At 42.3% G+C, this 15,424-nt stretch overlaps 2 protein-coding genes across 5 annotated transcripts in view; one reads left to right on the top strand and one right to left on the bottom strand.

Moving 5' to 3' along the window:
• DCLRE1C (DNA cross-link repair 1C) overlaps nt 1–15,424 on the bottom strand; it is a 119,984-nt gene that overhangs the window by 56,683 nt on the left and 47,877 nt on the right. For all 4 annotated transcript variants that reach the window (XM_060006281.1, XM_060006279.1, XM_060006278.1 and 1 more), the window contains one exon: nt 6,682–6,916. In XM_060006281.1, coding sequence (XP_059862264.1) covers nt 6,682–6,835 — 154 coding nt within the window. In that variant the 5' untranslated portion in view covers nt 6,836–6,916. The remainder of the gene's footprint in view (nt 1–6,681; nt 6,917–15,424) is intronic.
• Nucleotides 6,325–14,717, top strand: MEIG1 (meiosis/spermiogenesis associated 1). The gene is made up of 3 exons (XM_060006294.1): nt 6,325–6,566; nt 9,719–9,885; nt 14,411–14,717. The coding sequence occupies exons 2-3, from the start codon at nt 9,748–9,750 to the stop codon at nt 14,537–14,539; spliced, it is 267 nt and encodes an 88-aa protein (XP_059862277.1). The 5' UTR covers nt 6,325–6,566; nt 9,719–9,747; the 3' UTR covers nt 14,540–14,717.

The following is a 15,424-nucleotide window of genomic DNA, read 5'->3' on the forward strand; positions in this document are numbered from 1 at the left end:
AAGAGGGAAGTTTATAGCGATAAAAGCTTACCTCAGGAAATAAGAAAAATCTCAAATAAACAACCTATCCTTATACCTAAAAGAACCAGAAAAAGAAGAACAAACAAAACCCAAAGTTAGTAGAAGGAAAGAAATTATAAAGATCAGAGGAGAAATAAATGAAATAGAGGGCTTCCCTGGTGGGCAGTGGTTGAGAGTCTGCCTGCTGATGCAGGGGACGTGGGTTCGTGCCCTGGTCCGAGAAGATCCCACGTGCTGCGGAGCGGCTGGGCCCGTGAGCCATGGCCTCTGGGCCTGCGCGTCCGGAGCCTGTGCTCCGCGGTGGGAGAGGCCACGGCAGTGAGAGGCCCGCATACCACAAAAAAAAAAAAAACAAAAATGAAATAGAGACTAAAAAATATATATATATAGAAAAGATCAATGATCTGATTCTTTGAAAAGATAAGCAAAATTGACAAGTCTTTAGCCAGACTCATCAAGAAAAAAAAGCGTGAGGGCCCAAATCTATAAAATCAGAAATGAAAAATAAGAAGTTACAACTGATACCACAAAAATACCAAGGGTTATAAGAGAATACTACAAACAACTATATGCCAATAGTACGGACAACCTAGAAGGAATGGACACATTTCTAGAAATGCACAATCTTCCAAGACTGAACCAGGAAGAAATAGAAAATATGAACAGACCAATTGCCAGTAATGAAACTGAATCAGTAATAATAAAAAGGAAACTCCCCAAAAGTCCAGGGCCAGATGGCTTCACAGGTGAATTCTACCAAACATTTACAAAAGAGTTAACACCTAACCTTCTCAACCTATTCCAAAAAATTGCAGAGGGAGGAATGCTTCCAAATTTATTCTACAAGGCCAGCATCGCCCTGATGCCAAAATTAAAGAGATCACACACACACAAAAATTACAGACCAGTATCACTGAGGAGTATAGATGCAAAAATCCTCAACAAAATATTAACAAACTGAATCCAACATTACATTAAAAGGATCATATAGCATGATCAAGTGGAATTTATCCCAGGGATGCAAGTATTTTTCAGTATCCACAAATCAATGTGATATACCACATTAACAAATTGAAGAATAAAAATCATATAATTGTCTCAATAAAAAGCTTTTGACAAAATTCAACATCCATTTATGATAAAAACCCTCCAGAAAGTGGGCATAGAGGGAACATGCCTCAGCATAATAAAGGCCATATATAACGAGCCCACAGCTAACATCAAACTCAATGGTGAAAAGCTGAAAGCACTTCCTCTAAGAACAGGGAGAAGACAAAGTTGCCCACTCTTGCCACTTTTATTCAACATAGTATTGGGAGTCCTAGCCACAACAGTCAGACAAGAAAAAGAAATAAAAGGAATCCAAATTGGAAAGAAGAAGTAAAACTATTGCTGTTTACAGATGACATGATACTATACATAGAAAACCCTAAAGATGCCACTAGAAAACTACTAGAGCTCATCAATGAATTTGGTAAAGTTCCAGGACATAAAATTAATAAACAGAAATCAGTTGCATTTCTGTACACTAACAATGAGCTATTGGACAGAGAAATTAAGGAAACAATCCCATTTACAATCACATCAAAAAGAATAAAATACCTAGGAATAAGCCTACTGAAGGTGGTAAAAAACCTGTACTTGGAAAACTATAAGACAGTGATGAAAGAAATTGAAGACGACACAAACAGATGGAAAGATATACCATGTTCATGGATTGGAAGAATTAATATTGTTAAAATGACCATGCTACCCAAGGCAATCTATAGATTCAAAGCATTCCCTATCAAAATATCAAGGGCATTTTTCACAGAACTATAACAAATAGTTTTAAAATTTGTATGGAAACACCAAAGACCCTGATAGCCAAAACGATCTTGAGAAAGAACAGAGCTGGAGGAATCACACTCCCTGACTTCAGACTGGACTACAAAACTACAGTAATCAAAACAGTATGATACTGGCACAAGAACAGACACATAGATCAGTGGAACAGGACAGAGAGCCCAGAAATAAACCACACATTTATGGTTAATTAATCTACAACAAAGAAGGCAAGGATATACAATGGAGAAAAGACAGTCTCTTCAATGGTGTTGTTGGGAAAACTGGACAGCTACATGTAAAAAATGAAATTAGAACACTTCTAACATCATATACAAAAATAACTCAAAATAGATTAAAGACCTAAATGTAACACCAGAAGCCATAAGATTCCTAAAAGAAAACATAGGCGTAACACTCTGACATAAATTGTCACAATGTGGGACCTCCCTGGTGGTGCAGTCGTTAAGAATCCACCTGCCAATGCAGGGGACACGGGTTCGAGCCCTGGCCCGGGAAGATCCCACATGCCGCGGAGCAGCTAAGCCCATGCACCACAACTACTGAGCCTGTGCTCTAGAGCCTGCGAGCCACAACTACTGAGCCCACGCACCACAACTACTGAGCCCACGTGCCACAACTACTGAAGCCTGTGTGCCTAGAGCCTGTGCTCCACAACAAGAGAAGCCACTGCAATAAGAAGCCCGCGCACCACAACGAAGAGCAGCCCCCGCTCGCCGCAACAAGAGAAAGCCCGCGCGCAGCAACTTAGACCCAACGCAGCCAAATAAATAAATAAATGATAAAGTTAAAATAAAAGATTGTCACAATGTTTTTGGAGGTCTGTCTCCTAAAGCAAAGGAAATAAAAGCAAAATAAACAGATGGGACTAATTAAGCTTAAAAACTTTTGCGCAGCTAGGAAACCGTCAACAAGCCCAAAAGATAACCTACTAAATGGGAGAAAATATTTGCAAGTAATACGACCTATAAGGGGTTAATATACAAAATATTTAAACAGCTCATACAACTCAACAGCAAAAAAACAAACAATCTAATTTAAAAATGGGTAGAAGACCTGAACAGACATTTTTCCAAAGAAGACAGACAGCTGGCCAACAGGGACATGAAAAGATGCTCAACATCATTAATCAACAGAGAAATGCAAATTAGTACCACAATGAGATATCACCTTACACCAGAATGACTATCATCAAAAAGAACACAAATAAATATTGGTGAAGGTGTGGAGAAAAGAGATCCCTTGTACACTGTTGGGGGGAATGTAAATTGGTGCAGCCACTGTGGAAAACAGTATGGAAGTTTCTCAAAAAACTAAAAATAGAACTTTCATATGACCCAGCAATTCCACTCCTGGGTATATATCAAAAAAAAAAAAAAATCCCCACTAATTCGAAAAGATACATGCACTCCAAGGTTCATAGCAGCATTATTTACAATTACCAAGATATGGAATCAACCTAAGTGTCCATCACCAGATGAATGGGTAAATAAGAGGAGATAGATATATATATATATATAAAGTGAACTACTACTCAGCCATAAAAAAAGAATGAAATTTTGTCATTTGCAACAACATGGATGGACTTGGAGGGCATTATGCTAAGTGAAATAAGGTAGATAGAGAAAGACAAATACTGTATGATATCGCTTATTTGTAGAATCTAAAAAAATTTTTAAAACTAGTGAATATAACAAAAAAGCAACAGACTCACAGATATAGAGAACAAACTAGTGGTTACCAGTAGGGAGAGGGAAGCAGGCAGGGGCAAGATAGGGGTAGGGGATTAAGAGGTACAAACTACTATGTATAAAATATACAAGCTACAAGGATATATTGTACAACACAGCGACTATAGCCAAGATTTTATAATAACCATAAGTGCAGTATAACATTTAAATATTGTGAATCACTATGTTGTACACCTGAAACTTATATAATCTTGTACATCAACTGCACACCAATAAGAAAATTATTTTAAGGAAAGGACCAAATCAAGAAGGTCTTGTACACCAAGCCAAGGAGTTGAAACTCTAACTTGAGTGACAGTGGCAAGCCAGGGTGGTTTGAAACAAGGCAGTGACAGGTGAGATTAGAGCAGTATTTCTCAAAATATGACACCTGGAAGAACATCACCAGTAGTATATTTGGAAATGGGTTAGAAATGAAAATTCTCTCCCCCAGCCCAGATCTACTGAATCAGAAACTCTGGGGATGGGCCCAACAGTCTTTTGGGGGGTTTTTTTGTTTGATTGTTTTTGTTTGGTTGTTTGGCCGTGCCACTTGGCATGTGGGGTCTTAGTTCCCCAACCATGGATGGAACCCGCACCCCCTGTGCTGGAAGCGCGGAGTCTTAACCACTGGACCACCAGGGAAGTCCCATGGCAGTCTGTTTTAACACACCTTCCCTCCAGGCGATTCTGATAGATGCTAAAGTTTGAGAACCACTGGATTCAAGTTTAGAAAGACCACTCAGTCTGGGGCTGGGTGTCTGGGTAGGGAGCTACTGCAACACTCCAGGAAATACGATAGTGAGAATTCATTTTTTCATTTAACAAATACTTGTTGACCATCTACTATGTGCTAGACACCGTTCTAGACACTAAAGATTCAGCGGTGAGCAAAGCAAAGCCCATGCGGTAATGGAGCGCACGTTCTAGTGGAAATAATATCTATCGACATCGTTTATGCAGTTCCAGATGCTGTCCTAAATACATTTAGGTGTATATTTATTTCTTCATCCTCACAACAACCCCATCAGATAGGTACAGTTTTTGTCTTCATTTTACAATTAAGGAAACTTAGTTTAAGTAGTAGAACCCAGATTCAAATCCAAGGTCATGCCCTAGATGCCAATGTCCTAGGCACCATGCTGTACCGCTTCCACAGCATCATAGTGGCAGTGGTAGTGAAAGATATTTATTCAGAATATATTGTTTTAGTACCTACTGAGTGCTAAGCACTGTTCTAGGAATTTAGTTAACAAGATCTCTCTCTTGATGGAAACTACATTCTAGTGAAAGATAAATAATAAAATTAAGAAACAAGCAATATAGGGCTTCCCTGGTGGTGCAGTGGTTGAGAGTCCACCTGCCGATGCAGGGGACAAGTGTTCTTGCCCCGGTCTGGGAAGATCCCACATGCCGCGGAGCGGCTGGGCCCGTGAGCCATGGCCGCTGAGCCTGCGCGTCCAGAGCCTGTGCTCCGCAACGGGAGAGGCCACAGCAGTGAGAGGCCCACGTACCGCAAAAAAAAAAAAGAAAGAAAAAGAAACAAGCAATATAAAAAAGCATTATGCTAAGAAAAGGGAAAAAAAGAAGCAAGCAATATAAATAGTATATTAGAAGGCGATAAGTCTTGTGGAAAAAAGAAACACGAGAACATAGTAAGACAGATAGAGAACGTGATGGGAAGAGAGAGCTACAGGGATTGGGATGGGCAAGTTGAGATATCAACAAAGACTTAAAAACAAGGAAGTTAGCCAAGGGAATAAATGAAGACCATTCCAGGCAGAGGAAGCAGCTACATCTAAATCCTTAATGTGGGAGCAGGGCGAGGAACAGCCAGGCCAGTGTGGCTGGAGCAGAGTGATCCCCGGCTACAGAGCAAGGGAGGAGGGATTGCATGCAAATCTTGTAGGGCTTTGTTGGTTTTTACTCTGTAAAACGGGAAGCCATTGCAGGATTGGGAGAGAGAAATGACATAATCTTGTTTAGGTTTTAACAAGATGGAACCTATTGTTTTGTTGAGAATGGACTGCAGGGGACAAGAAGAGCCTGTTGGGAACTATTGCAATAACCAGAGGGGGAAAGGTGATGGTGGATTGCGCTGGATGGGATCAGTAGAGCCAACAGGTTTTGCGGATGGATGGATATTTTGCTGATGGAGGGCCAGAGAAAGTGGACTCTAGGGACCACCTACCGAAAGGGGGAGAGCGTGGAAGGGGCAGGTTTGAGGGTGGGTGCTCGGAGGGTGGCTGTTTTGGACAACCAGACAGACGTTGAATACACGTTGGTTACACAAGTCTAGAATTTGGAGAGAGATCTGGTCTAAGGAAATAAATTTGTGAGTTGTAAGTAAATAGGCAGTCTTTTAAATGATTAATAATGTAGGTAATGTTGGGAAAAGATAAAGCTATAGGTGTCATTTCTCATAGGTTTACTAATTGTCAGGCACTGTGCTCGACCCAGTGGATTGGCTCATTTAATTCCAACAAAATAAGAAGAGGTGGGACAGATAGGAGGTATCTACCATCAGGGACCAGAAGCACCAATGGTCTCTGTTCTCTGACCGGCTTTTTTAAGGAATTCCGTCTGTGATTGATGCAGCGGCAAGCAGTCCTCTCTCCACCTCGAAGTGGGGTTGAGAAGTTGCAAGGCTCCACCCTGCGATCGACTTTCACTCTCCAAACTGGGCCCCGCCCACGCGCTTGCGCACAAAGGCCCGATCGCAGGGGGCGGGGCCTGAGCGAGCACAAAGGGGCCTGAAAGAGTTGCGCGCTCGTGCTGCGCTGGGCGTTGCCGGGCGAAGCGAGTGTCGCCGAGGCCGCTACAGTTGGCCTCTCGCTGGCCCAGCCCAGCCCACGGATCCCGAGTGGAGAACACGAGCACCACCGGACTCGCTGGCGAGCTCCCAGGCGGGGCGCCCCGGCCTCTCAAGGGTGGCCGAGCGAGGGTTACCCGGGCGAGCAGGACCCACGGGTGAGTGGGCGTGTCACTGCGGGGCCGGGCCCTGCCCGCCCCGCCCCTGTGCCTGCCAGGCCCCGCCCCGAAGCCCAGGCTCCGCCCCTTCTGCCCCGCTGCTCCTTCTGGGTACCTGAGATCTGTCCACCTCGCTCCTCTTTTTTCTCGTTTCCTCTTTTTTTAGGAAGGGTCTTTAATTCGAGTCTCCGTAGTTTCCGCGCCCCCTTTGTCTTTAGGGGTCTCGATTCTGGGGGCTCCTTTCTGAGTTCCTCCTGCAGGTCAGTCATTTGATCCCCAGGGTTTAGGATACTTTCTCCATCTCAGCCTTCTCTAGGCAGATTGTACCTTACAGACGTGATTGTTGATTTCTGGAAGAAGAAAAAAAAAAGTTTGAGGGACCAGAGAAGCCCCATCGGTCAGCTCGCGGGGTCCCCGAAAGGAGGGACTTTCTGCTGTGCAGATGCACACTAGCACACCTGGACCGTGGACCACCAAGGCCTGTTATGGAAACCAATTCTGTTGTTCAGCTGAACCCCCAAAAACTTTGGGAAGGGAAGTGTAAGAACTGTAGAGATAATCTAGTGAGACCTCTTCTCGGTTCAGGAAGCAGAGGCCCGAGAGAGTGAACTGACTTGGTCCAGGTTACATGCTAGTTAAAGGGCCCCTCCGCCCGTATTCCGCTGTGTCTAGGAATGGAAAAAATAAAATGGGGAAAGAAATGGAAGATTAGCCTTTCTTATAGCTCTTGGGGTTTTAATACGACTATAAAAGTAAAAGCACTTTTCAGAGCTAGAAGAAGGTGATGGATGGCTTTTTGCATAGAAGGGAGTTTGAAATTACATCAAAGGCTTCTGTTAGATTAAAACCTCAGATTGTCACGGACTTAATATTGGTGGGATTTTTAAATACCCACATAAACCCTAATACTGTTTAATAAAATTTGATTTTTGCAAACTAGAGAGTCAGGCATTGCCATTTCCTGTTTTTCCAGACACAGCTTAGTATTACAGAGGTCAAATGTATTTTATATAAATTATTTTTTGCCACAGCTGTCATTAAAGAAACCGCTAACTTTCGCAGTGCTGAAGGCTACCAGCAGAATTAGTGCTGCCAGTGAATTTCTGGAAATCACGGAAATCTTTAAGGAATTTTAAGTTGATCTTTCCTATTTTTAGTTGCATTCTGTTTTTAATAAGTAGTAAGTGGTAAGAGAGACCAAAAGAATTTACACCATCACCATATAGTATAGCCACTAGGGTTCCTCTTATGGTGAAAATACACTCATGTCCCCTTTAGATATTTTGGGAAAGCAGAGTATTGAAATGCCTGATATGTTTATTTATTTATTTGGCCGCGTGGCATGCGGGATCTTAGTTCCCCTGTGCAGGGATTGAACCTGTGCCCCCTGACGTGGAAGCACAGAGCCCTAACCACTGGACTGCCAGGGAACTCCCAAATGCCTGATATGTTTAGGGGGATGCATATTTCTACTGAGAAAAATGGCGATTTCCCCAGTAGTTAAGCTGAATGCAGCATATTTTTCTGCTCTATTAAATGTTTGAAAATGATGAAAGGTTACATAGATAACATTTAGGAAAATACTTTTTTTTTTTTTTTTTTTTTTGCGGTACGCGGGCCTCTCACTGTTGTGGCCTCTCCCGTTGCAGAGCACAGGCTCCGGACGCGCAGGCTCAACGGCCATGGCGCACGGGCCCAGCCGCTCCGCGGCGTGTGGGATCTTCCCGGACCGGGGCACGAACCCGTGTCCCCTGCATCGGCAGGCGGACTCTCAATCACTGCGCCATCAGGGAAGCCCGGAAAATACTTTTTGAATGACTTTGAGTAAATAGAAGTATTTTATTATATATCAAAAAGCCAAGCCTCAAGCAGAAATGGCTTGGGTGAAACAAAAATTAAGATAGTGTCACTGCTGGGCTTCCCTGGTGGCGCAGTGGTTGAGAGTCCGCCTGCCGATGTAGGGGACACGGGTTCGTGCCCCGGTCCGGGAGGATCCCACATGCCGCGGAGCGGCTGGGCCCACGAGCCATGGCCGCTGAGCCTGCGCGTCCAGAGCCTGGGAGAGGCCACAACAGTGAGAGGCCTGCTTACCGCAAAAAAACAACAACAACAACAAAACGCAATAAGCATTTGTAATTATAACTGAAAAAATTCAAAACTTTGAATTCATTTACAGGATGAGACCTACTTTATTAGGTCTGATTTTAATGTATTTCAGCCAATAGAAACATATTTAAATAGAAGAATGAATTCAAGGAATCATGGTGAAAATTCTGGGCACTTTATTTTAATAAATGACTGTAACATATATTAATATATAATAATTATATAATATTAAAATATACATATATTGTATATAATAGGTATTATATAATATTACATATAATAATAAATGTTAAATGAATGATATATTTTGGTAATAAAATAAGAAGTCACCAAAAACACAAGTGCAAGATTATGTCTTTGAAAAACTGGCTATACAAGTTTGGTGACTAGACTGTTACGTGAACTAGAGCTGAAAATTTAATTTTAAGGACTACATTGTTTTAAAGTCAGGGATCTCAGTGTCAGGACAGCCACACAGCTGTCATTGACTGTGTCAGTAGTCCATCTTCTCACATCAGGACACAGTGGCCTAAGTCAGTGGACTGCAGTGACTGGCATGTTTCCAAACAGTCAAGAAAAGGAAGAGGAAGAAACCATTGCTTCCCAGTAAGAAGAAAAGGAAGAGAGTGAGAAGACTGATCTTACATTCCCTTAACGGACAAAAAGGGAGATAAAGTTTTGAATATGATTAAATGAAATGGTGGTGGGATATTTTGACAATCTCCTGAGCAGTTAAAACCAGGAGTGTGATTTCAGAAATGTATAAACTATTGTCTGAAATAGCAGAATTAGTCTGCAGCATTTAGGACAGCACTCTGTAACTCTGAATGCAAATTTATGTATCTTTCAGGGTTGATTTTATTTTATTTCCAAAATAGAACATGAATCCTTCTCACTCTTGGAATTGAATGTTTAAAAATCTAATATATTTAATGGGATTCTTAACTCTCTAATTTTTTTTAAATGCTAGTTTTGTCCATTCTTAAAGGGATTTCCCAAACTGTCACTATTATGTTATCTATTAATGTTGTTTTCACATCTTTCAGAAATAACTGGTAATAAGACCTCTGTAGGCATGGCTAGTTCTGACGTGAAACCAAAATCAGTAAGTCATGCCAAAAAGTGGTCAGAAGAGATAGAAAATCTGTACAGATTTCAACACGCAGGATATCGAGATGAAATTGAATATAAACAAGTGAAGCAAGTTGCTATGGTAAGACTTATGCCTCTACAAACCTGAACTCAATATGAGTTTGTTAGGTGGTGAAAAGCACTAAAAAAAAAAAAAAAAAAAAAAACCCCACACCAGGGCTTCCCTGGTGGCGCAGTGGTTGAGAATCTGCCTACCAATGCAGGGAACACAGGTTCGAGCCCTGGTCTGGGAAGATCCCACATGCCGCGGAGCAACTGGGCCCGTGAGCCACAATTACTGAGCCTGCGCGTCCGGAGCCTGTGCTCCGCAACGAGAGGCCGCGACAGTGAGAGGCCCACGCACCGCGATGAAGAGTGGGCCCCGCTCGCCGCAACTAGAGAAAGCCCTCACACAGAAACGAAGACCCAACACAGCCATAAATTAATTAATTAATTAATAAAAACAAACAAACAAACAAAAAAACCCACCACCAACAAAGAACCAGAGAATACTAAAAGGGAATTCTACTCCAGCCTCTCGTTTTACTGATGAGGAGCTGAGGCCCAGAAGAATGATTTTCAGGCTGACTGAGGCAAGAGGTGGTTCCTCAGCACAGAAACATTAAGAATTTTCTAGCTTTTACTGACAACTGCGCTGTGAATCTTTTATGGTAGACCATCAAAGCAGAGTCATTTTCTCTCCCTAAGGTAATTCTATTATCAGATATTCAGTTTGCTGTGGAACTATTATTTCTTTCCTGTTTCTTTTTTATTTTTACCACAAATTATAAAGGGGTTCAATTCTTCTGTAGGTGACAAAATCTCCCGACTTTGGTTGTGTATTCCAGACTTTCTTTTTTTTTTAGAAGATGTTGGGGGTAGGAGTTTATTAATTATTTTATTTTTTTGCTGTGTTGCATCTTCGTTTCTGTGCGAGGGCTTTCTCTAGTTGTGGCAAGCGGGGGCCACTCTTCATCGCGGTATCCAGACTTTCTTGAGAGACTAGAGACATGGTTTTGCTTTTCAAAGATTATACCAAAATCTAGATACGGCCCCAGTTTATAATGTGATTTTTAAAATTCATTTATTCTACTGAATACGAGGAGGCTGAGTTCGGAAGGATATTATAGAATATAACATAGTATTCATAAATGTATTTTAATTTTTAGAGCTGAGGTTGCAACAAAGTGTTTATTATTAACTTGTTTTTTATTTTTGTTTTATGTTTTTTTATTGTTAACTCACCATTGTTCAGAGACTAATTCTTAGGTGGGTTTTTCAGATCCCCATATTCTTTTTCTTCCTTCATTCTACTCTTTGATCTCTACTTAACACGTCCTAAAAAAGTAGATAGGAAAAAAGATGGAGGCAATACAGAGCTAAAATGTAATAGACTCTTTCATTTAACGGATGTTAATTCAGTAGAGATTATGTGGGGTGGTAAGGAATGAAATTAAACATACTGATCAAATGAGGGTTTGATGGCTGACTATGACTTTCACATATCCATTTCTTCATATCTACTAGCATTTTACTCTTTGGTACCCATTACCAAAAGGGAGTTTTCATTACTCTATCATCTGTGGCTTCTAAATAGTTGTAAAACACAAGCATCAGCATTTTAATACAGTTCAAACATAAGCTTCATACACTTGCCTTGAGATTGGGATAGGCAATGCCCCTGAAAGGGGTGTAAGAGCCAGGATCATATAGGCAAGGTGATCACACAGGCGCTGATGCACCGACACCACCAACCACCCCAGAAACTGCTGTGACTGAGATCAGATAAGAGATAAGAGACTGAGATAAGATCAGATTTAAGGGAACACAAACAACACCCTTAAAGGGGAAGTCCCAAAAAGCACCTGAGGGTTGTGTGTGTGTGTGTGTGTGTGTGTGTGTGTGTGTGTAACAGCCCGATCCACTGTATGACTTGACAGTTGTAGAGAGGTTTTGCATTTCACTTCAGTGTATATTTATTGGGTACCCGCCATGTGCAAATTTCTGTGCCAGGTGCTTTAAAAAGATAAATATAAAAGCAAGTGCCTGACCTCAAGAAATTTAGAGTACAGGATTTGGAATCAGTCTGCCCAGGCCTTGCATCCTGGCTCTCCTCCTTGGCTAGGGAACCCTGAACAGGGTTCGTAACCCTTACTGAGCTCAAGTGTAAAATGGCGATGCCACTGCCTGCTTTAGAAAATTGTCTCAGGAACAAAATGAAACCATGTGTTGCAAGTGCCTCCTATTGTAGTGCTCAGTAGTAGTTTGTTGAGTGAATGAATGGTGTTCAGTGAATGATAGCTTTTATTATTCCTGTATCTTGGAGTGGAAGATTAAGAGTGACGAACAATAAAAACTTATGCAAGTGAAAATATATGCCCCCCCAAATTAAAGGAAGATAAAATTTTCTTCCTTCATGGACAATCTTCCAAAAGGGCTTCATGCCCCGAGAGGCATTTGCAGTGGGCCTTAAAGGATGGACAGGAGGATAACTGAAGGCTTGCCTTGATTGGCAGTGGTCTGAAGGGTTTGGGTGATGTTCTTGTCCTTACCTAAAGCACACGTCCTTATGGGCACTATTAGTGCTTACTGATCTCCTGCCCAAGGAGCGCTGACTTGAGGACCATAGCACCCGCCTCCACCATTCTCTAAGGAATGAAGGTTTCCTAGGTTGAATGGGAGTGATGGGTAGAAAGCCAAGAAGAAAAAATTATGAAAGAGCAAAGGGTTATAGAAAGAAAAAATCCTAGAGGTTGATGAGGCAGGACCAGCACATCTGTTTGGAAGCCCCCCCGATTTCCTAGGGTGAGGCAGCTGGAAGCAGGACCTCAGTCCTTGTCTTCTTTGAAGAAATAATTCAGCAAAGTGACAAAGATTGTGAAGCAGATAAAGTGTTCATTGGGAGTAAAGTACGTGTTGAAGAACACACAGGCAGACTCAGAGTTGCACGCAATAGGGGTGGCTGAGATCGCTTACATGGGGGCAGTCTTCTGGGTTACCTCTGGCCAATTGTCCTGTTCGTGCTCACAGTTGGCCCGACTCAGGGTCCTTCCTGGTGGGTGCACACGTATCTCTCAGCCAAGATGGATTCCAGCGTGAAGGTTTCTGGGAGGTTGGCAGGACATATTATGGGCTGGTGGCTCCTCTCTCCTTTGGCACCTCCCGAGACTGAGGACCTTCTCTGCGCACGTGTCCAGCTGGAAAATCCCCTTTGCCACAAGAATGAGAAGACTGTGGTCACGTTGTCTTCCACCCAATCAGGGCTCTGCTCCTGCTGGCCTCTTATCTCGAGGTGTCAGCAGGAGGCTGGTTGCAGCTGCTCAGCCTGGGCCCATCTGTCTCCTTCCTCAATCCCACATAAAGTGCTGTGGGTATTCTGAAGCAGCAGCAGTGTACTGTTTCTTCACTGAATAAGGTGGTTGGGGGACCCTACTAAATGAGAGAGCCTCTTGGCCCCAAGAGGAAGACAGCGGTAACGGTATCTTGAGAACTTCTTCCTTTCTCTGCTGAGGGTAATGGAAGCAACAAAGGGCAGGCTTGACCTAAGTGATGGAAAGCATTGCTTTTCTCTATGATGTACGTGTCAGAGAGCCTGCCAAGGTTTACCAGATAGGCTGCTACCCGTTTTTGCTAACTCCTAAATAAACGAGACCACAGAAGAAAGCGAAAATATGTTGCTAGAAAATAAAGGATGTGTGTTCTTTTGTATGCGTGGCATGTTCGTGTTCCAGTTTGGAAGCTGTGATTTATAAGTGGGGGATTGGAGAATGAGTAGCTGCCTGTAGAGATGATGTTGAAGGACAGGACTTGTTTTTTATGCCGGGAACACAAAAGGGAAATACTAGGGTCTTGACAGTGGTGGAGTACATGTCACACAATCCAGAAGCAACATACCTAACCACAGCAAAAATGCACTGACCTGAGCAAGAAAGCATAACGCGAATTCAGAGAGGAAGGGGAGGAAAATGTCCAAAAAGATCGAGCCGAACGATCAAGTAAGCAAACCAATGTGGCGAACGAGAGACTAGTGGGGAGAAGGTAAGAAGAGATTGCTAAGGACTATGTTCATGACCTCAATTTCTATGAAAAATTGAGTTTGCAGGTGTGAACTTGAAACATGGACATGAGGAAATACACGTGTATTTCTCTAGATATAGAGATTTTCTAGATGTAGAGATTTAGATATCTCTAGTCTAACTGCTTCCTTTAGTCACCCCTGTGGCCTGGGCCTAGCCCTAATTTCCTCCTTGGGTATTATTTTTAGAAGTTAGTAAGTAATAATGCTTAAAATAGTTTGTAAACATAAGGATAAAGTTTAGATTATTTTGAATGTTTTATCTTGGCTGCAGAGTAGAAATTGGGATCTGAATTAGTTGCCCTGCAGTATAAGGCTGCCACTTAACGTATGTTGTGTGTGTTGTGTGTGTGTGTGTGTGTGTGTGTGTGTGTGTGTGTGTAAGATATCACTAAGAGCTCAAGTAGTTTTAAATTTAATGTTGTACTTTAATTGTTTGATGTGACTTGTGTTTTTAACTGTTTGATAGTGAAATATTATATAAAAAGAACATCAACATTACAATATTGGTACTCTGGTTTTCAATATACAGGTAGATCGTTGGCCAGAGACAGGATATGTGAAGAAACTTCAGAGACGGGACAATACTTTCTATTACTACAACAGACAGAGGGAATGTGATGACAAGGAAGTCCACAAAGTGAAAATTTATGCTTACTAGCCTTACTTCTTTGTATTACCTGTCATTATCTTTTTAAAAATCCACTGTTTGATTCTACATATGTAAGTGTCATTTTACAAAAGACTCCAACATGCAGACTTCAATGGAATGTTTTGAGACACAAAAGCCATGAAACTTGGTCTCCAATAATCATCCCATTCTGTTCTAAAATATAACTGCAGTAGCATTCCGTTGGTGCCCGCCTTGGTCTGGTTCTTCCCGTTTTAACCGTGGTAGCAGAACTACAGTAAGTCCCCTACATACAAACGAGTTCTGTTCTGAGAGCGCGTTCGTGAGTCCAGTTTGTTCGTAAGTCCAACAGAGCTAGCCTAGGTACCCGACTAACACAATCGGCTATATAGTACTGTACTGTAATAGGTTTAGAATACTTTTCACACAAATAATACATAAAAAACAAACACAAAAAATAAAGAAGACATTTTTACTCTTACAGTACAGTCCCTTGAAAAGGACAGTAGTACAGCACAACAGCTGGCATCCAGGGGCTGACATCGAGTGAGCCGGCAAGAAGAGTTACTGACTGGAGGAGGGAGAGGAGGTGGGCGACGGTAGAGCTGAAGGATCGTCAGCGATAGGAGATGGAGGGCGAGCGGCAATTCCACTCACGCCTGACACTGATGGAACGCACGTTCGCATCTTGGAAAGTTCGCAACTTGAAGGTTCGTATGTAGGGGACTTACTGTACTACGCAGGGGAAGAAAGAGCCCCACTTGAAACTATTGCAGCGGTTGTGTAGAGATTGTGTAGAGGTTAGTCCCCCCACGCCCATCACTTTGAACTGCTAGATCTGCATTCTGTGGCCCGAGGGGCTTTCTCTTGCCTCTGGAGTCCTTTGCCTCTCACTGAGTTGAGTGAAAATGCCAA

Source organism: Delphinus delphis, chromosome 2 (genome assembly GCF_949987515.2).
Source record: "Delphinus delphis chromosome 2, mDelDel1.2, whole genome shotgun sequence".
In the NCBI taxonomy this organism is placed as follows: domain Eukaryota; kingdom Metazoa; phylum Chordata; class Mammalia; order Artiodactyla; family Delphinidae; genus Delphinus; species Delphinus delphis.